The 21,685-nt window shown below is 34.7% G+C and overlaps 1 protein-coding gene and 1 non-coding gene across 4 annotated transcripts in view; both read left to right on the forward strand.

Annotated features, from left to right (window-relative positions):
• Window positions 1-3,438: 3,438 nt before the first annotated feature.
• shroom2a (shroom family member 2a) overlaps window positions 3,439-21,685 on the forward strand; it is a 73,012-nt gene continuing 54,765 nt past the window's right edge. Inside the window, exon 1 of one of the 3 annotated variants that reach the window (XM_056460012.1) lies at window positions 3,439-4,383. In XM_056460012.1, the coding sequence (XP_056315987.1) occupies window positions 4,171-4,383 (213 nt within the window). In that variant the 5' untranslated portion in view covers window positions 3,439-4,170. Of the gene's footprint in view, window positions 4,384-9,904; window positions 9,989-21,685 lie in introns of those variants that run through there. The other 2 variants (XM_056460007.1, XM_056460011.1) reach the window with 2 other exon arrangements.
• trnag-ucc (transfer RNA glycine (anticodon UCC)) lies at window positions 4,710-4,781 on the forward strand. The gene has a single exon. It is a non-coding gene; the product is annotated as a tRNA-Gly (tRNA).

The following is a 21,685-nucleotide window of genomic DNA, read 5'->3' on the forward strand; positions in this document are numbered from 1 at the left end:
ATCTGTGTGTAATTAAAACTTGCCAAACTTTTGGCTGCCGAAACATTACAAACATACAAAAAAATGCTGGATCAACGTTGGGTCAAATATGGACAAATCCAGTGTTGGGTTATGACGATCCAGCATTTTTAGAGTTGCAGTGGATGGACACCATGCTGTAAGTATAATAAAGCCTGTAATAAAAGCATTGCACTAGTAAAGTTACAACATTTTCCATTCCTCTCACTTCTGTTTGTTCTTTATTTATTGGTTTACGCATATTTGACAGACCCTTATCTAAAGCAGTTTCCAAGCCCTGATTGTATTCACGTCGACATTGATATACCAACAGTTTCTAATTCTAATGCATTAACCATCTATTAGTCATGTGGTAATTCATGTGGCAATTTGGGTAATTTGCAGAACTATTTCTTTTTATGCTAGCATGTGGCGAGCTGATGAGAAGAACTACTGGTTTAGAGGTCTCTAATGACCTGTTGCTGAATGTGTAAATGCTCTTTTGCTTTCGGCTGTCAGTGACAATGAAGCTAGATTGTTTTGTTTATTTGCTTTTCTCCCAGTGCTCTAAAAGAGTTTTTCAATACCCTCTATTGATGATATTCTGCAGAAGGTAATTACTGAAGTATTGGTGTTCCCTAGGAATTTGCATCTAATTTGCATCTACCAACCTGTATACAGGACATCTAAATGCCGTTGTTGTATGAAATCAATACAAGATAGTAAAACTCCAGCGACTTAATAATTAATCATGCAACTTGCAAATGAGCATTCTGATTTGTCAGTAATGGTTTACTGTGCAGTTTACTTCTTTAGTTATTCAACTAATACACTTAATCAAAAATATTTCAACATGATTTTTCTAACATTATAAACTTGCTTGGATGCCCACCAAAGCGTTGCATATGTGTTTGTATATCCCCGAAGAGCTCAATGCTGGGTTAAAAAAAAGTGTAATGTCATGGTTGCTTAAGCAGAAGAATTTTTATTGCAACCCCCCTCTTTAACATTACCAGAACATTTGTTGGATATACACACACCTTTATTTATGTATTTGGTTCTTGGTGATTTAATGGAAGACAATGGCTACTGGCACATTCAAAGTCTAAAAAAAAGTTAGTATAATTAATACCTATGACGATGGGATATTGTGAGGTCTATGAGGTCACTAATTAAGTTAGCTTATGCAAGAATTACGTTTTATATTGATTCCCAGCAACAAAGGGAGAGATTTTTTTACTATCTTTTCAGGCATGTGTCTAATAAACATCCACACGTAGACATCTTGGGTAAAATAAGACTAAATTTGGTCTCTCAGTGAAAATCTAGAAAAATCTAACAATAAAATATGTCTAATAATTAAAGTATGTCAAAAGATTTTGATGACTATCCTATTTTTGACTAAATGTCTAATATAGCCTAGTACATAATACTACACCATTAAATGTCTATTATATTTTCACTGACAGCCCAATTTTAACCTTATAACCACTAGATATTGTTATTTTTAAGATTAGTTGTATTAAAGTGCAACTTTAACATGCAGGCTGAGCTGCTATAAACTTTACATAAGATAAAGTAGATTAGGTTTATAATGTAGGCACAAGAAGGCCTACACTGGTATATGTGTGTTCTGGTTTCCTCTGCGTCAAGCTTAGAGGATTGTGTTACTGTAGGTTTGCTGTGCAGGAAACAAAGCTGATTTTTATTCTCTGAATTGATCCAAATTATGTGTATGTGCCTTGGCATTTGCAAATGTGATTTTTACACTATAATGTGGGCAGCTTAATGTGCATACCTATCAAAATAGATTTCTGAGGTATTTGATACTTTTTGAATTAGGCTACTTAGTCACTATAGTTGTACAGAGGCATATGGTGAAGAAGAAAAGCTATTCTACTTTTCTGATTTTTCATCTACACAAAATTTTTGATACATGTACTGTAAACTTTTGATACATGTGCATGTTGACTAAAAAGATACAGTACAGAGAATTTTGAGTCTTTGAAAATGGAATTAAACTATTTCTTGTTACTGGATAAATTGTCAGACTATAGAATAATGCCTGGAGTTTCTAATCATTTTCACAACTGACACATGAAATATCATATTTATCAAATTAATCTAGACCAATTTCTCCTTATGTGAAAATTAGGGGGTGAATAAAACAGACCTTTTTAAACATATTTCAAAACATAATAGTTTTAATAACTCCTTTCTAATACATTATTTATTTTATCTTTGCCATGATGACAGTAAATAATATTTGACTAGATATTTTCAAGATAGTATAGAGCTTAAAGTGACATTTAAAAGCTTAACTAGGTTAATTAAGTTAACTAAGCAGGTTAGGGCAATTAGGCAAGTTATTGTATGATGATGATTTGTTCTGTTGACTATCAAAAAATATATAGCTTAAAGGGGCTAATAATTTTTACCTTAAAATGTTTTTTTTATATATTTAAAACAGCTTTTATTACAGCCAAAATATAACAAATAATACTTTCTCCAGAAGAAAAAATATTATCAGACTTACTTTGAAAATTTCCTTGCTCTGTTAAATGTAATTTAGGAAATATTCAAAAAAATAAATAAATAAATAAATAATATATATATATATATATATATATATATATATATATATATATATATATATATATATATATATATATATATATATATATATATATATATATATATATATATATATATATATATATACACACACACACACACACACACATACATACATACATACATACATACATATATACAGTTCAAGTCAGAATTATTAGGCCCCCTTTGATTTTTTCTTTTTTTTAAATATGTGTGTAATCTGATCATTTTTATGATTATACAAATAGTTTTTTTCTGTTTATTTGCTTTTCCACTATGTACATCAAAATGATTACTCTTCTAGAAAGATAAAACAAAAACCTTTGTCAGAGGTAATAGCCTACAGTTTATGCATTGTATCCCCTTTGATAATAAAAACTTGTAACATCAAAAACTACCATTTCAAGTATATTGAACATATTTTTTACACCTTGAAAATATGCAAACACCAGGAAAGATGTTAATCATGCATGTGATGCAATAACGTCACAAAAATGTACAGTGCATAATGTTCAAAATACAACTGTAAGAAAACAAAACGTTGAAAGTAAGGGATAATGCATTAAGACCTTTCCAGGCCCGTATGGGCATCTGTGACAAACGTGTAACCATGGGTTCTTATCAAGTCTGGCCTAGGTGATCTAAAGTGAAAATTGCGTTATCTGATACATTCGTTGGTACGCATTGTGTGTTCATGTAACAGTGACCAGCAGAGGCCGCTGCTGCTCTGCTCTCTCCTGATTTCTGGTGACGCGCACAGGTAGATCGGGTCTCTCCCCCTCCTGCGAGTGTAATCCGCATAAACCCAACAGATCAGCCTATGATCCAGCACTTCAGCCTTTGTGCCTCCTCTCAGAGCTCATGCTGCGTTAGGGTGAAAACCAACAAGGAAATGTGTTTGTTTCGGTTCGGACAACAGTTAGACAACTTATAATGCGGTTTAGGGAAGAGATGGGAAGTGCGTTGTTCATCCACTTGTTGATTGAATAAGCTCGCGGTTAGCAGACTAGCTCAACCGGCACACTCACATTTATTACCGCTGGACAAACACAACATTCAGTTAACATCACTGGGAAACATGTGTGACTAATCTGTAGGTCGGGTTTACGACTTTAATTCGCTCGATTGTTTTATTGTCAGTCAGTCGGTGAGTCTTTTTATATGTCTTTAGGACGTAATTGATTTTAATGGCGAGTGAAACTTGACCGAATTCTTTGGCTAATGCTAACACGATGAAAGGGGGTTAGAAAAACAATAAACAAACATATGTTTCCCGCTTTGTTTTATGAACAGGAACAGAAATATTTTAGTTTGGTCCTTTGTTTTGGTAAATTACTCTCCAGTTTTATTAAGTAATTAAGTTAAATGATGGACAGCGCTTCGTCCAGAGGAGGAAACAAGGCAACAAAGTATCCTAGAGACAGACGTTCGTGTGATGTTTTGTGGATTAACATTAACAGTTGCTGGACCATGTAGGATTTTTTAATTGGTTCACATCGGATTTATTTTGTGAATAAAAAAAAGCCACATTTTGTTGTTTAAGAGGTTTTGTATGAAATGGACACGATCAACCAATACCCGGTGAACCCCAGTTTTTCAGAAGACGATCACAGGATCTTTTGCAGTTCAGGCAGATCTGCGAGTTTTAATGAACATCACGTTAATGATGAGGGATGGAAAGTAGTGGAAGTGACCCTGTCCGGGGGAGCACCGTGGGGGTTTACCCTCAGAGGTGGACTGGAGCACGGAGAACCTCTTCTTATAACCAAGGTAAGTTTTTCGTCGACTTTTATTACTTTGGACAGTTTGATTTCGGGACTGTTAACCTCGACATTATGGTTTAGGAGGTTTCTAACTACCCTCTAGTAAACAAACACCTCAGTTAACATGTCATGATGGTCTAAATAAAATGTAACGCCAAAGACATTTTGAATGAACATTTGGAATTCATTTTTTCATTTTGGAATTCAAATTTAGGCAAAGAAAAAAAGTTTGCATTTTATCTACTTCACGCTTTACATTAAAAATATCATAATAACCTGTTTCTTTCTCCGATATTCCTTTACCTATGCTTGAAGTGCACTATATACTGGCAAGCGTTGGTGGTATAGTGGTTAGCATAGCTGCCTTCCAAGCAGTTGACCCGGGTTCGATTCCCGGCCAACGCAAGACTTTTTGCTCAGGTTTTTATTGTCTTGTAATACTTTGTCCAGATATTTCAGTTATGGCAAAAATATAGGACACGTTCAATTTCTGCGGTCAAAAAGTAAAAAATGTACACCACGTGAAGAAAGAAAAAACAATCAGGGACAATACATTTTTGTACGGTTTTGTATTTAAATGGTCATATTTTTCTATACAGTATTGATTTATAATATTTATTTATTTTTATTAAAATAAGTGACATGATAACATAAAATGATACAATTTTTCAAATTGGGTTTAGTGTTTACATTTTCCTGTGAATGTACTGGAGACAGTAACTTGAATTGTATTTATTTTATTTTATTTACTTTCATATGTAGTAAAATTGTGATGCGTTTGGATTTTGTTTTGACAGAGAAAGTTTCGTGAACATTTACAATTGAGTGCTAAAAGTGCCAACCCCCCTGGGGCTTGCACTAAATTCCATGGGTTGCATTACTGTGGCATAAAACGTTTCAGAGGTGTGGGCGAAATAAAAAAGACAGGTCACAGAGTTCTTTTTTTTTGTGGTCATTTTGAATCTGATGAGAAGCAATGTTGATTCTAACTTCCTTTTTTACATTTTGTTTTATATATTTCTAGTTGTAACCTCTGTTTCCTTCATCTTTCACCTTCTGGAAAGAAACAAGTCTTATACTCTTTGGTAGCTAATTTAAATTATATTTCTCACAGATTTCCAATTTGATGATCATGCCATTTAATGTAATAAGCAATGTACTTGAATGTAAAGATGCTTGTGGGCAAATATGTAAACTAATAAAATCATTATAATTTTAAAATGTTCTTTAATGTTTATAATTTTCCTGCTTGCAGACATGGAATTCTTGTGATCTCAAATCACAGTATATGAATACAAAAAGTTTTTGACATGAAACCCCTGTGATCACAGGTAGTCATCTGAAGTTACAGTATGTGAATATAAAAGACATTTGACACGAAACCCCTGCGATCACAGAAAGGTGTCTGACGTTACAGTATATCTCTGTAAAAGGTATTGATTACAAATCCCCTGTAATAACATATTGTTTATTTTGGGGGCTTCAATGACTGCTGGTCTCCAACATTCTTCAAAATATCTTCTTTTGTTTTCAACAGAAAATAAATCATTAGGGTTAAGAACCCCTTAAGGGTGAGTCAATTTTAATAGTAATACAAAACCTCTGTGATCACAGGCAGGTGTCTGACATTACATTATCTGAATGTGAAAGGTATTTGACATGAAACCGCTGCGATCAAAGATTACACTTAAGTTAAAGGACCAATTTTCTGCATCAACTTTTTTCTCATTGCCTGCTTGTTATTAACATATTGGCTCTTATTTTGTACTTCTAAAGTACATATTCTGCATGATACGGCTGAACAATGTATCATTTGAGCATTGACATCGCTTTGTGCATTTCCACAAGTCACATTGCAGGATTAGATTATTTAATAAAGATTAAAAGATAAAGATATATATTTTAAAACTGTTTATACAATAATGACCATGTGATCATGTTATATTTGATTGTGCAATTTCAGAATACTGTATGTCTCCCCAGAAAACCATAGAGCACTGTTTATTTACCTTTTATTTTTGCACTGTCATATTTATATATGCCTGTAATTTATTATATTTTATGCAGATGCACTGCATGGAATAATAATTAATCATCCCAGTAAATCTAAATTAATGAAATCTTTCCACATAGAGCTATTCAAATAATCATCTGGTGAAATTTTACTCACATTAGGCATGGGCTGGTATAAGAGTCTGATTGTATGATAACCTTGGATAGAAATATTACAGTATCACAGTATTGTGCTCACTGCTCTAAAATAAGTTCTTTTTAAATGTCTGGGTAAAAACAAGAACCTTTTTTCCCCTTTGAACACAATTTTTTTTTTTTTTTTGAAAGATTTATTTAAAACGGCATCTTTGGATATTTTTTTCAGCTGGAGATACTGTTGTCCTAAAAAACAAAAAAAGTTAATTCAAAATAAATCTTACACATACCTCAGAAATGGTATTACAGAAAATTTTGGCCGTTTTAAAACCTTGACTTTCCCAAACCGCGGTATACCTTGAAAACGGTTATCGTCCCATGCCTAATTCACATCGCAATATAAATTGCAGCAAAACAAAATATCGCTGTCAGATTTTTCCAATATTCAACTATTCAACATTCCTAATCCTATTCAATACCTAAACTTAACTACTAACTTAATAAGCAGCAAATTAATAGTTTGAGGCAAAAGTCTTATTTAATAGTTTGTTAATAGTGAAAATTGTACAATAAAACAAAATGTGATTATCAGTCTCATTCTGTGGTTATATGTGAAGTTATAGACGAGATATAACTGTTGTTGCTATTTGTAGCGCATTATTTGCCTGAGTGGGTGACAGTTTTGTCTGTGTATGACACGCTAGAGCTGCCATCTTTGAATCAGTCACAGTGCAGAGAGAGATTGATTGTGTATGTATATGACATGGCCAGGTGTATGAAGTTACAGTATATGAATGTTAAAGATATTTGATTAAAAAAAAAACAGCAATAATGGACAGGTGTCTGAAGCCACGTCCACCTGATGATGTAACTTTTTATATGTTGTTCTGAAGCCCCTTGAAGTAAGAATGACCCAGCCTCCCTGTCACTCTCTTGAAACCAAAACAATTCATCATCTGACCTCTAGAGACTCCGAAGGGGGCTCAGTTCCATGGACTCCCCATGTTGTTCAAATGCCCATTTGTTTATTTTTGAGCCTCGGCTGGGTCAGTTGGTGTTTCTGTGTGGAGTTTGCATGTTCTCCCCGTGTTCACGTGGGTTTCCCCTACAGTCCAAAGACATGCAGTACAGGTGAATTGGGTAGGCTAAATTGTCCATAGAGTATGCGTGTGAATGAGTGTGTATGGATGTTTCCCAGAGATGGGTTGCAGCTGGAAGGGCATCTGCTGCGTAAAACATGTGCTGGATAAGTTGGCAGTTCATTCCGCTGTGGCGATCCCGGATTAATAAAGGGACTAAGCCAAAAAGAAAATTAATGAATGAATTTTTTGTATTCAACAAAAAATAAATCAAAAAAAGGTTAAAAAAAAAACCTTAAGGGTGAGTAAATTAAATTTTTGGGGTGAACAATACCTCTATGGGATTTTACAATGGGGTTGTTCAGTTTGAGTAAAATAATGTCTGTGGTAACAACCTGACAACAATTTAAAGTTTTGCTGTACAATGCAAAATAGACGCACTCATGTCGAAACATTAGAATTTTGAAAAGTGTGTTTCTGTTCTAATCCAGGTTGTAAATCAAGGTTGTCTGAAGAATAGGTGTGCGACAGTGTCATTGTATCTGTTTGAATAATAATTGGCATACAATTGCTTTGGTATGCTGCTTGGGGTTTAGAAGTTTATCTGCAGAGTGTTTTGGACATGCTGTAAAGTGGGGACATTTCCTGTTGACATGACACTTAAAAACTGGGACAGTCCTTGGAAAATAGAAACTTCTGGTCACCTTTACTTGGAATCATTCCAAGTTAAGTGCCTTTTTTAAGGAGATGGTACAGGGCAAAATATGGGCAGTACACACAAAGCAGTTTCGAGCAGGTAATGCGGGCTGAAACTGATAGCAGGTTAGCAGATGCGCTAACCTTTTAGTCCCTGTCTAAACCATCAAATTGAAATCACTAGAGAAATGAACAGTTTTCGATTAGATTTCATTTGGAACATTTAATGATAGAATGATATCTGTTAATCTGAACATTAGCTATGGATGCTTGCGTTTTGTACACCTATGTAGCTTTTTTGTTTGCTGACTGCACTAAAGTTTGTCATGAGGCATACCTTGTGGAAAGAGCTTTAAAGTAAAGAAAGTATTTTTTTTTTCTTTCAAATTTTAGTGAGAAGTTTAAAAAAAAAAGCAACAACAATTTTATATAATGGTCAGACCTATGCAAATACAAAGAATACTCAAGTTACACATGGCTCAGCTGATTTGCTAATATTTAAAGCAAAAGTCCCTTTGTCATTGTCTAATCCAGTGGTCAGTGTATTTAAACATGTTTTAACCAAGATCAGAATCTAATCAAATCAGATAGTCCTAGTACCGCCCAGTCACCATCTTTCAAAACTTAGTCTTGATGTTAAAGGATAATAGGATAGAAAAGGTAAACTAATAATTTATCTTCACCCTGTACTGTTCCAGTGACATAAGAATTTGAGCTATGCTATGAGTCTTTTTGGTTGGCACAAAGCATTTTCTACAAATACTACAAATTATAATCGATTTTATTTTGTTCATTTATTATTTATTTAATTCAAATAGAATTATTTAGCATTTTATGTATTTAAATTGTATTTACTATATTTCATGGATCACGTGGCATGGAATTATATCTCAGTTTAAAAGTTCTGTTAGTAAAATAAATATAAATAAAGCAAAAGTAATGTCATTTTATTAAATCTACATAAAATAGACTGTTATTCAAGTTAAATATTTTTGAAAATAATTTTCGACATCATTACACCAGTCTTCAAGTAGCATGTGATCCTTTAAAAATTATTCTGATATCTTCCCATCTGTCCATATTTAAAAATAGTTGTCAAAATTATTATCTTTACAGTGGAGAAAACAGTTTGACATGCTTAAATTGAATTGTTAAGTAAATAAATGTCACATATTCTTAAGGACAAACAGCCATGGATATGGAATTGGCACTTTGGTCTCTTGCAGTGCAGTTTTTCAGAAACTCATTTTGAAGAGTGACCGAAACTTTTTTCGTGTGTGCTTTTCTGGTTACTTATCAACTATAAAAGACCTTGCAGATAAATTTGGAAAGCATACTGGTTGCTCTCACTTTCAGCACTGGAAGCCTAATCATCTCAATAAAGTGTACATGTAGGTCTTTTTTGATATTTGGGTCAAAGTTTAGCTTTAAAATGATTAAGGCAGAATGTGACTTTTCCCCCTAAAACTCTTGTGGCCACCCCTACATGCGCTGTATTTTTGACATGCATGTGACTCGCAGAAGGAAATTCCTGCCATTGCTGAAGTCTTTATGGAGCTAAAGTGCTAAGATTGGTCCGTTCACTGAAGCCTTTGATATGCTAGCCTCTTTCGCAGTCTTTCTCTGGATGTTTATTCATCAAGGAACATTTCTGTGAGCCCTGCAGACCCTGTTACGCTTCAGGAATTGGTAAGAGCAGTTAATAATGTACTGAAGCTTTTTTACCCCCCTCGTTGATGCTCTTAAAGTTGTTCCTACCGGATCATATGATGGCAAATCCTGCAGTAAATTAACCTTTGCACCTGTTTTTCAAAATTTAAGGCTTAGTGTATTTTCATTAAGCTTTCTGTTCATTGATTCATCTGACAATGTCAAAATATGTTGCATCTTTTTTTTTATGGATTTTCCTTGTTCTTCATACTTTGTCAATAGTTTATGAGGCCAACTAGTCAGTGGTAGAACCGTTTTGACAGCTGACTTCTGTTTTCCATTGTCATTTAGTTACATTGGCTCTTTTGTTTATTGAACTGTTATTGTTCATTTCTGTTTCCACTAACATCATACTGTTTGAAGGAATAGTTCTCAGAAGATTTTTTAAAAATCTATTATTATTTAGCCATCTCACTTTTAAGCTTTTTAGTGAAAAGAAGACATTTTATATTAAATTGGTAATGGGTCGCTAGGGCTGTGTGATTTGGGAAAATATCTAATTGCGATTTTTATTTTTGTTTATTTATTTATTTTTTCAAGACATTTCGTTTTGATTTACGATTTAATTTTGTAGTCAAGTTTCAGCTCAATATTCTGTATCGTAGCTTCTTACTAAAATGCAGTGACAACTGAAAATATATTAACCAACTCCAACTTTTATTCAAATTTGTTTATAAATATTCCGAAATTAAACACTATTTTTTCTCTTGAGCAAACAGAGTTATGGCATTAGTTATCTCCTGGTGCTTTCGTAATGTTTTTTCAGATGGTGTAACAGCTTTAAACTGCTCTGAAATTGTACTTTGCTGTTGCTAGCTTCTATATTGAGTGTCACTGGCAATACTTTTAGTTGACTTTTTAGCAAGACACTCCTCGTATAGCCGACTGTGGGGCTTTTTTAGGTGCTGGTCGTTGTATTTCCTCGTGCTGTGGCAACAATTCTGTGACAGCTATTACAAATTACCTGTTTGTGTTTGGTGTCTGTGACTTTAAAAGCAAAATATTCCCATATTACTGACGTGCTGTTTTTCTTTGATATTAATTTGTCTATTAATGCTTCTGAAGCGACAGACGTCATTATCCCACTTGTCTGTGCTTTCCTGTTTGTTTGTTTTATTCTGTTGAGTAATGAAGTTTGCCCTGCGCGCTTGCGGTTTAAGAAACTTCTTTGGTGCATCAATCTTATCACTGCTATTATTCAAAAAAGTAACGAAGAATGTAAAAAGAAAAAAGAAAAACAGTACGAAGCAATTACTTGAGTGCGAATCATTACCTTTTTGTTTTATTGTGGGCATTATTTCGCAATTCTGATTGGGCAGAACGAAAGTGTGCTCACTCAATTGGCTAGTAAGACTGTCACACGCAGTCACTCATTTGCTTTGAGTGGGTGAAATTATATAATCTATATATATTTCATATCGCAGCCTCTTGCAATTAGCTAATCACAGTGTTTCAAATCGCGATTGCAATTCGATTTCGATTAATCGCACAGCCCTATGGGTTGCCACTGACATCCAAAGCAAAGCTCAACATTAATGCTTGTGTGAGTGGGACAAATACACTTGGACAAATGGGCAAGTAAATTTTTTATTTATTTGCCTTAACGGAACGGTTGGTTTATAGAGATCAAAATGGAATATTTAAGCATCTTTGATCAACTCACTTTTTATATCTGGCATGCGCTGCAGCGTATTTGCACATCTGAGCTCCAGGAAGTCGGGTGCTTTGAGCACACCTCCCCAGATGAGAGCAGCACACATCGGACTGTTTATCAAGGATCTTCCACTGGATTTCATCTTATTGTAGTTGTTCACATGATATTTAATTCGTCTATTATTAATTCTCTATCTAATGGTCATTTAAAGCTATTACTTGTTCTCAGGGAACGCATTTTGGCTGAGCGCAAAGATAAAGTAATATATTAATTTATGTAAACACGTACACTGATTCTGCACATTAACTGATTGCTTATCAAACTTGTGAAGTCTGAACTTGAGGGAAGGGTGCATGACTGAACTTTGTGCACTTAATATTGAAAAAAAGGCCCAAATCAGATCTGCAAACTGCAGTTCTCTATTCTCTATTTCAGAACTCTACATTTTCCCCCGTCCACACTGACATGAAGCAGCAGTGTTGTAAAACCAAAACGGCCTGTTAAGCATTTTAAAAAAGCTACATTTTCGGGGCTTGAAAACTCTAGGATAGTGTGGACAGAAGGCGTAGAAGTAGCAAAACTTATGCATTTTAAAACTAAAAAGTATTAGTGTAAACGGGGCCTTAGAATTTGTTTCTCATGGGAAAAGTCAGAATAGTACCCAATATCTCAAAAGCAATCTGAGCTTACAGTACATTCCTTACCTTGGGTGCAAAGCTGGTATAACCTTCTCAAGAACCCTGTTTGTTCAAGTCGCTGTTACCTGGGATTTAGAGTTCATTAGTAGCTAATGCCTTAAACACCACTCTGTCACAATATTAGACACAGAATTCACTTCCTATCACAAAATAATCTATTGTGGCCAGTTGTCATCATAATGCGACATTGTTTTTAATCCCCTGTTATTCTTAAGACTATCATGTTTTAGTTCCAAACTTTCTGTTCAAGTACAAATGCTGCAGACAAAACAAATGAATGACAAATAAACAATGTATTCTAAAGCTGTGCTGTGTGAAAGCAGATGTTTAGTTGTCATGGTCTGGATTTCATCCAAACATGGAGGTATACATAAAGGAATATGTTAATGATGAGAAAATGATCTGTTGACAAGTGTTCTGAAAGACCTGTTTTGTAAGTTGTCTGTTCCCTGAGATTATATTAAGTCTCAAAAGGAAAAAGATAAACATGTAGAATGTAAACAATGAAGTACATTTTTAGGAAAACACAGCTACAGGAGTAAAAGATATTTTACCATAATTTTGGAAATTTGCAGGTTAATCAGCAATTAATTTCAGTCGGATTTTCTTTTCTCTGTTTTTAGTGGATTGTCTCAGTATGTTTCTCTGGGATTCCTGAAGCAAACTGGCAGTGCCAGGAACAGCACAGGAATGTTGAAGCTTTGCTTGATTATCCAAATGTACTGAATTATCTCTGACAGCCTGAAGCCTGTTGGACTTGCATGATACAGCATCTGGGATAAATTTAGATTGGATTAAAGGGACCTGTGCAAGTTCACGTTGCCTTTGACTTCATGTAAGTGAAGGATGAGAGCATTCTGTGGTCTCGCTAAATTCTTAAATAATACCTCAGCATAAAATGAGGTCATTGGAATCTCTGACACGACAGGCTCTCTGTTTAATATACTGTATAAATAATGATTTTTTTTTTCTTGAAGATGAAGGGTAGGGTGTTGTGGATGGTTGCCAGCCAGGCTATTGGCATTCTGCTCTAACATATTTCTTGTGTTTCGCTTTATTGCTTTGCCATGAATTTGTTGGGGTGTACTGGATGGTTGCTAAAGGCCTTTGTATACTTAAACATTTTGCTTAGAGATATAAAATAATATATCATAAGTAATATGTAAAAACCTGAGCAGTTGTACAGTTGGCAATCTTCTCAACACTAACAAAGTTTACATGTATATGTGGCATTTATAAAATAGATTGCTTATTGAGGGTTTTCTCTGATTTTAAATAGTTGGGTCTAATTTTAGATTCACAATTAAGATTTCAAAAGCATGCCAAGAAGGTCTTAAATTGTTAAATTGAATCTGGCCATCTTCAGGCATATACTTACTTGATTTTTTCCCCCTCAAATTACATGCTGTCTTACTAGTTGGTCACACACCAGTAAAACTGTTTTAAAATTAGTTGAACAACTTTATAAACAGGCACTTATAGTATTTGATCAGAAGTCTATTAGGTATCATCATTGCAATATAATACAAAACACTATTTATTGAGCTTTGATAATATGAAATATTTGGCTGATGCTTGTGTGATTTTTTAAAAAAAAATTTAAATGGATATGCTCCACCTTTATTATCTGAGTTTGTGACACACATGAATAATAATGGTAGAGCAACACGATCTAGAGGAGACTGTGCTGTGCAGTTTAGAAGTACATCTTTTGCACGGTCAGTCTTCCCAGATAGAGCCAGTCATTTTTGGAACTTCCTAGTGATTTAAGGGGTGTTACAAATTATTCAACATTTAAATACAAGTTAAAGAAGTGGCTAAAAGCAAATCAAGTTTGCAATCATGTGTAATTCTTTTCTCTAACTTTTTATTAAATTCTTATAGATTTTATCCTTTTTCGTTTCTAATTTTACTGTTATTGTATGTGTGATTTGTTTTTTGATTTTAGGTTGTCTTTTAAAATCTGGCAGGGGGTAACAGATGAAAATTAGCACTTGTGGCTAACTCTGGCTTATTTACAGTTTTACTCTTGATTTAATGAGCATTGTCCCTGTTAAATAATAAAAACGGGCTATGTCTTAAATCCCTACTTGAGCAGGTACTATTTTGTAATGTGAATTTACTACACGACCATTAGAAAAGAAAGTTTTCTACATTAAGAATGTGAGTAGTATGAACTACATGTGTGTATTTCTTGTTTCCAATAAGTCTCCTGTTTTCGTTACTGCAGACTAGTTCAGTAAAAAGAAAGAAAGAAGAAATGCCCGCATGTGTTTGCGTTTTTCCTTATCGCAAGCACAACAGCAATTTGGTAGTTTTGGCTTTCTTGGGGATAATTATTGTGATATCCCGATTGCAACAGAGAAATACTGGGAGATATTTCTGTAGATTGATGGCATTTCATGCCGTTCAGCCTTATAATCTTAATGTCTGTTTTGTCATCAGTTTAGACATTACGCTAGAGAATCATTCAAATACTAACTCTAAAGTGACGTTGATGAAGTAGCAACCGTTTCTGCTGTGCTGACGTCAGTTGCAGATGTGAAGGAATGGTGGAAGAAAGTAGTTCCTCAAACAAAAGGATTTTGAAACTGTGTTTGCATTTATTTTTTTTTATTTGTTTATTTTATTTTTTTAATATACACATGATTATGCCGTCAAACTGTTAAACGCAATATCACACTCGAAGCAGTGAGATGTGGCTGTATATCGTCATTGGTGGGACACTAAAGGGGGTTGCACACCGGATACGCCACTTGATGAAGCACCACGTTGCGCCACGCAGCACCATGAATTTTACAATTCTAAATAGATTTCTATCAGGGTACGCACACCGGCGCCGCAAGTCGGCGGCTGTCCGCGGTGCCCAACTATGACTCAGGACACTGTTCTTATTTCTGCCAAGCCACAGAGCGTCATCTGAATGGTTTTATTTTAAATATCATGCGAATGTGCATGTCTAGTATGCGATACCTCCAACTTTCATGTCTTCCAGAGTCTGACTGTGATTCTAATTTTGTGAAGTCAAGCTTCAGCTTAGTATTCTCAATAATGAGATAATGAATAATAATAATGAATAATCAGTACACACAAATATATAAATATATTTAGGCTGAAGTGACAAACTGCAAGGTTTGGATGTTTATATCATTCTTATATTTTAAAAATGCGAATTTTAACACTGTTTTGGAGCAGACTAGTTATTAGATGGCATTAAATACTATAAAACTATTCCTAAAACTAACAGACTGAAACTATTAACTAAATATTTTTATTTTATTTCACGGGACCTTTAAGCAGACTCAGACACCTTGAGTTTGTAATTCATAATCGATTCTAGAAAGTGGCTGCATCACACATAATAAAATAGTCTTCACAGATTTTTCTTCCCTCAAATCTGAAACATACAAATGAAATGAAAATTGTGGCACATCATAAACTTCAAGATATTATTATGGTTATTATAACACACACAGTGTTGCCTAATATATTGTCACTTTGTCAGCAAAGATATTGCTAAAATCAAAACAAATCAAAACCCATCACTGTTTAATTCTGCATTTTAATTTGTCTTTTTTTTATACCTGTTTTTTTGTCCATCAACTGTGCTATAGAAAAATTCATTCGTTTTTTTACTTTATTGGTTCATACATTAGGTTAAATGGAGCCCAAGGAAGCAGTTCAAAAAAATTTTGTTTTTCAGAGCAAAAAAAAAAAGATCGAATTCCACTCATTGCTCTTGTACTGTATGTTTGCCAGAGGTTTTCATTGCATTTATTTGAAATCCTCCGTTTCAATAAACTTCAATAATCCTGTTTTACACTCCATGCATACTCCATGCCATCACCCGCTGTCTATGTTTGTTTTTCATTTAGAAGTCCTTTTATAGCATGCAAACCCTAAAAGGGCAGCTATTTAATGAGCCCCTGTTTTCTGTCAAGTTTTGACCCGCTCAAAGCAAATTTTGCGTGAATAGCCCTTTATCTACATATTGAAAACCATCAGATGAAAAGGTAATGATAGTCTTTTTATGATAATGACTTCACTTGAGGAGTGGCAGGTATGATAAATATAGACTAGCATTCATTATTATTTGTTTCTAAAGAGCTTGAACTCTTTGTTTCTGAAGAAATTTTAACTCTGTTCATGTCTGTTCATGTTAAGTGTAAGAAGTGTCAGGAAAGAGCATTTAACCTCACTTGACTTGTCTAAAAGTTTTTCAAGACCTTTGCTCTTATCTTTTCTGAGCGCTTGTTCAATGCAAATACACACATGTGCACAGTCATTGTTTAGACGGCTCCAAATTGCCAAAGGCTGCTGGGAAAATAATGGTGCTTGTTTAAAGAAACACATTGCTGCGTGTAGGCTGTCCTTAGATATGGAGGAGAACAACACTACAGTGTTATAAACGTTTTTAGATTTGGAAGTAGATTTTTTTTTTTTTTCATGAATTGGATTAGAAACTATATCACAATAAAACACTGACTGGAAGTTATTAATTATAAGCTAAAATATACTTTTTTTAAAAATTGATTGCAGTTTATAAAAAATACAATTATGCAAGTTGTTTAAGGATTAAAGTTCCCTGTGAATGTTTTCTTTGTGAGTTCTTGTTTCTTGTTTAAAACAACCACTTAATTCAGTCATTGCAAAGATCTGCCACAGGTCTTCTAGAAGCATTTTTAGTTTTATTTTTCCTCAGCATGGATTTAAAAAAAAGGTTTATATATATATAAAGAAGCCCCTATTATGGGACTGACCTTCAATGCAGAGTGTAACACAGCACTAAGTGAATGAAAACATCCAGCTTAGGTTTAAATCTGAAAATGCATTGTGTTTAAAACTATTGATTCTTTAACGAAATAGTCAACATAGAGTCGAATAAGTAAATCGTGTTGGGTCTGAATCTTTTTCCTGAATTCACCGACGTCAATACAGTACATTGTTAAATATGTAGGACCAGTAAAATGTGAACGCAACTTTCCCTTTAGACACTAGCGGAGTGCAGGGGATCACGGTACTGATCATGACGTGAAGATTACGATCACTGACAGATGGAGATTCAGCTGTGTGGAATAAAGGGTTAAAGTTCATTTTCAAAACAATATCATAAACAATGTGGTGCTGTGTTTGTTTCTGTCATTTTTCTGGTTTTTGATACAATAACCTACACTGAAATGAGGGAATTGCCAGCTGTTTGCTACTAAAGGAGAGTAGCAGAGACTGCGACTTTGTCACAAGGTTATAATAGTTTTGGATTTTTTTATTACTTTTAGTTTTTATTTAGTTTTGACTTTTTATTTTTAAATTCAATTAGTTTTAATTCGTTTTAAATGCAGATTCACTAGTTTTTATTAGTTTCTATATTTTAAAATTGCTTAGTTATAGTATAGTTTAGTTTTTATGAACTACACTGTTCCTATTTACTGTTACCTTTTATGTGAAGCTGCTTTGACACAATCTACATTGTATAAGCGCTATACAAATAAAGGTGAATTGAATTGAATTATTAGTTTCAGTATTCAGTATTTTAGTATCTTTTTTTCATTTAAGCCCTCTGTTTACCCATGCTGCTGTTGTTCAAGTTTAGTTCAGTCACAGCAGGCTGTCATGTACTGTTTGTGTTCAGTTCACTGAATCACGCATGCGCAGTTATCGGTTCACCACTTCTCAAATCTGATCTCAGTGTACTGTTTTAATATCTGAATAACAGTATATATTGGTTTATTCCGAGTCAGAGGGGGGTATTAGGCATGTTAAAAAGTAAGTAGTTTGTGGATGAGTGCTTACTGGAGACGCAAATAATTTCAAATGATTCAGTTCGATTTGGTGAGCTAGTTCAACCGGGTCACTTAGAAGATCCGGTTAAAAAGATTCATTCGCGATCACTAATACAGAAATTTAAAATCATTATTGGGCACAAATGTGTTAAAGTAGTAATTTTAAGTCTATGTATTTAATGCTGTCACCATGCTGCTGTCATGTCCACTTGTTGTTTTTGTCACGGTAGCAACAGCGAGGACTAACTTGGAGAGGAACCGGCTCAATCTGCCCAACGGCAGCAGCAGGATTACAGACTCTGAGGTGCCATGCGGTCAAACCTGCAGCGCGTAGTAAATAGATTTACTTCTAAAATGCTTACAGTAGGCTTATGTATTAAATACATTTACAAAGACAAAAACGAAGCACGTTTTTGCTATAATTTTAGTTAGTTTCAGTTAGTTTTGTATGTTCACAAAACAGTTTCAGTTTAAACTCTTTTTTTATTTCAGTTAACGAAAATTGTTTTTAATTTAATTTTTTTTTTTTTTTTGTTTTCATTAACTATAATTATCTTGCTTTGTCGGTAACAGTTTCTTTTTCCTCCGGATCATAACGTAAGTAGGGATGTTCCGATCAGGTTTTTTTGCCCTTGATTCCCAGTCTGAGTCGTTTGATTTTGAGGATGCTGATACCCCATCCGATACTTCTGTAATACATAAAAAAGAATAAAGAAAACTGAAGAAACAGATCCCGGATGTTCCTTATTTTTTATTTAATTCACCTTATTTTAACACGTAACAACTCTGTTAATAAACAGAGCACTTCTGTGAGGTAGCTTGAACAATCAAGTAATAAATAACATAAATTCTTCACTTTTGAACTTTAGTGCAATAGTAAATATTTAAATCTAATATAAAAACAAACATACCCGGCAGGCAATCTCAAGTTTACATATCTCACAGTTTGCTATGGCAATGTTATCGTCATCAACTTTATAATACCTCCAGACCGCGATCCTCTGCCATTTGTCTTTGCTATGCCCACCATCAGCTGTTCCTACACGCGCGCAGCACGGTCAATTTTCAAAATAGTTAAACTTTTGCCACTTTGTGGATTAATACTGCATGTGTCATTGTTATTACTTAGAGTTAGCATTAAGAGTAGAGTAATATGCTGGTGTTTAACTGCATTGCTTTATTGCATTTCTACATTGGGCTCTCACACACTCTCTGCTACTTCATAGCTATACTGGGCATTTTTCTCTTTTGCTAAAACCACACAACCAATCACAACAGACTGGGTCATCGGACCAATCACAGCAGATTAGCCTCAGGTAAAAGAGAGGTTTGGAAACAAAAGAATCGCTGAACAAATCATATGGGAGTCATTGGGATAATGAGGTAAAAATAAATGCATATTATAAGACAATAAAAGTGTTTTTTGACATTGCATGCTTATCAATGTCGTTGGAGACCCCAAAACCAAAATTTGACCTGCAAAAATGGGTCTCTTTAAGTTATGAACCAAACCAATCAGCTATGGAGAGAATCACATTAAAACATGTATTTGAAGCAAATAATTATGTAAAAATATAAAACATTTTTACAGATAGAATGCAGAAGCATAGTCAATTTGCATATACACCTTTGTCTTTAAAGACAAATGTAAATAGTACTTCAGGAGCATAGTTGTTGCACTCTTTTTTGAGACTTAGGCATGGAAATGGTAATCTAGATCTACAAATTGGAATAAAGTGACCCATTAGATTATATATACTGTATACAAGCAAGTAAATGCAAACAAGGGGTTGTCTCTTTCACTGAAACTCACTCAGTGGGCCTTTTGATACATGGAATGTGACTTCAACAAACTTTTTTTGAAATCCTGTCTTCAATCTTTATTTTATTGCCTGGAGGGGCAGGAATTTAGATGCATTCCTGATGCTAAGCCACAAGAAGCTCATGGTCTTTTGTTTGTGCTAGGATACAATGTTCATTCAAAAGAGTTTAATCTGTACAGTTCAACACATTTGTTGTATCTGGAGTCGCCTCAAATTCTTTGGTGTACGATCAAATTCAGCTGAAACAAAAAAGCCCTTAGTCATACTATTGTTATGTGTGGGCAGAGTCTCATTATAGCTCCCGGTGTATATTGAATGCACTCTCATTGTTGAGATTTGACAATGGGACCATTGTTGAGAAGTGATGTCTCTCGGATGAACATTTGTACTTTGAGTATGTGTGTGTGTGTGTGTGTGTGTGTGTGTTGATCACAGTAGCTGTAAATCCCAGTGCTCAGTCAGCATTGAGTACAGGACACCAGTCAGCAAAACTCCCACATTCTTCTGTGCCACATCCTTCCCTCACCTCACCCCACACTCCAGACCCCATGTCGAGACTGCAAGGTCATGGAACTTATTTCAAGCTCTTGAAAAATTCCTTAGAAATAGCACCTGGTTGGCTGGAGCTGTAATGATGTGGTTGGCATACTGTAAGCTATGATGCGGTTTACATGGTATTCTAAAAGTTGCTTTAATTTAAATAATATTGTGATTAGTTTTTGGAAAAGCCGATGACAAATACACTTACAAGAATAAAAAAAAAAATAGTTTGGCTTAAAAAGGTGGTCCAGAATGTAATTTTAAGGCTTAGTTGTGTTAATAAGATGCACAGCAATGTGTGCTCATGTTTCACTTGAAGGAAATCATGTTATTTTTTCCTTAATCTCACTTTGATTATACACAGCTACTCAGCTAACATGAAAACGACAGATATAGAGTTCCTCTTAAAGGCCCGCCCTTAAGTGACTCTGATTGGTCTTGTGTCGTAATGTGCTGCAATTCGCGGATCGGCTCCACGTCACGCCTGTACAAGCATGCGTGTTTTGTGTAAACAGTCCGGAAAGAACACAAAAGACTGTAATTATATTTGCAAATGATATGGATTATTAGATTATCTAAAATATTTGCTGGAACGAATTCCTCCGTAGTGAGTGACAGTTATTGTGATAATGGTACGCTGCTTTGTTTACACTGCACATGCATTTTAAGTTATGGTTTTGCCATTCAGAACCAAAAAACAGATACTGCTCTCCACAGTGAGAAAGGCACATCTTCTTGCATGCTCAGCTTGCCATCTGTTTGGTGTGTTCACAGATTTTTGGTCCAGATGTGAGCCAACGCAAGGTGACAACACAGTTGTGCTAGTTGTTAGGCATTGGCTTGGTGTGTACTGGCACACAGGCTTTCTTCATTTTGGTAAATAATGTCTGTCTACACCAAATGTAACCTTGTGTTACCATTACACAACAGGTAAAAACTACTTCACTAGGCTCAGAATTGGGATCACATAGTGAGAATCACTTTCTAATATGTGGTTTATTTTCTTCAGATGTGTCACATGAGAGTCTGTTGTACAGCTAAAGTCCAATGCCAGGACTTTAACTTTGATCCATCTGTTGCTAATGTCTTTGGGTGTACTCACATTAGGCATGGTTGCCTTGAACCTTGCTGGGGTGCGATTGTCCCCCCCTTCCCCTCTCCCCCTTGGCCTACACTCGCAC

Source organism: Danio aesculapii, chromosome 6, assembly GCF_903798145.1.
Source record: "Danio aesculapii chromosome 6, fDanAes4.1, whole genome shotgun sequence".
Lineage (NCBI taxonomy): Eukaryota > Metazoa > Chordata > Actinopteri > Cypriniformes > Danionidae > Danio > Danio aesculapii.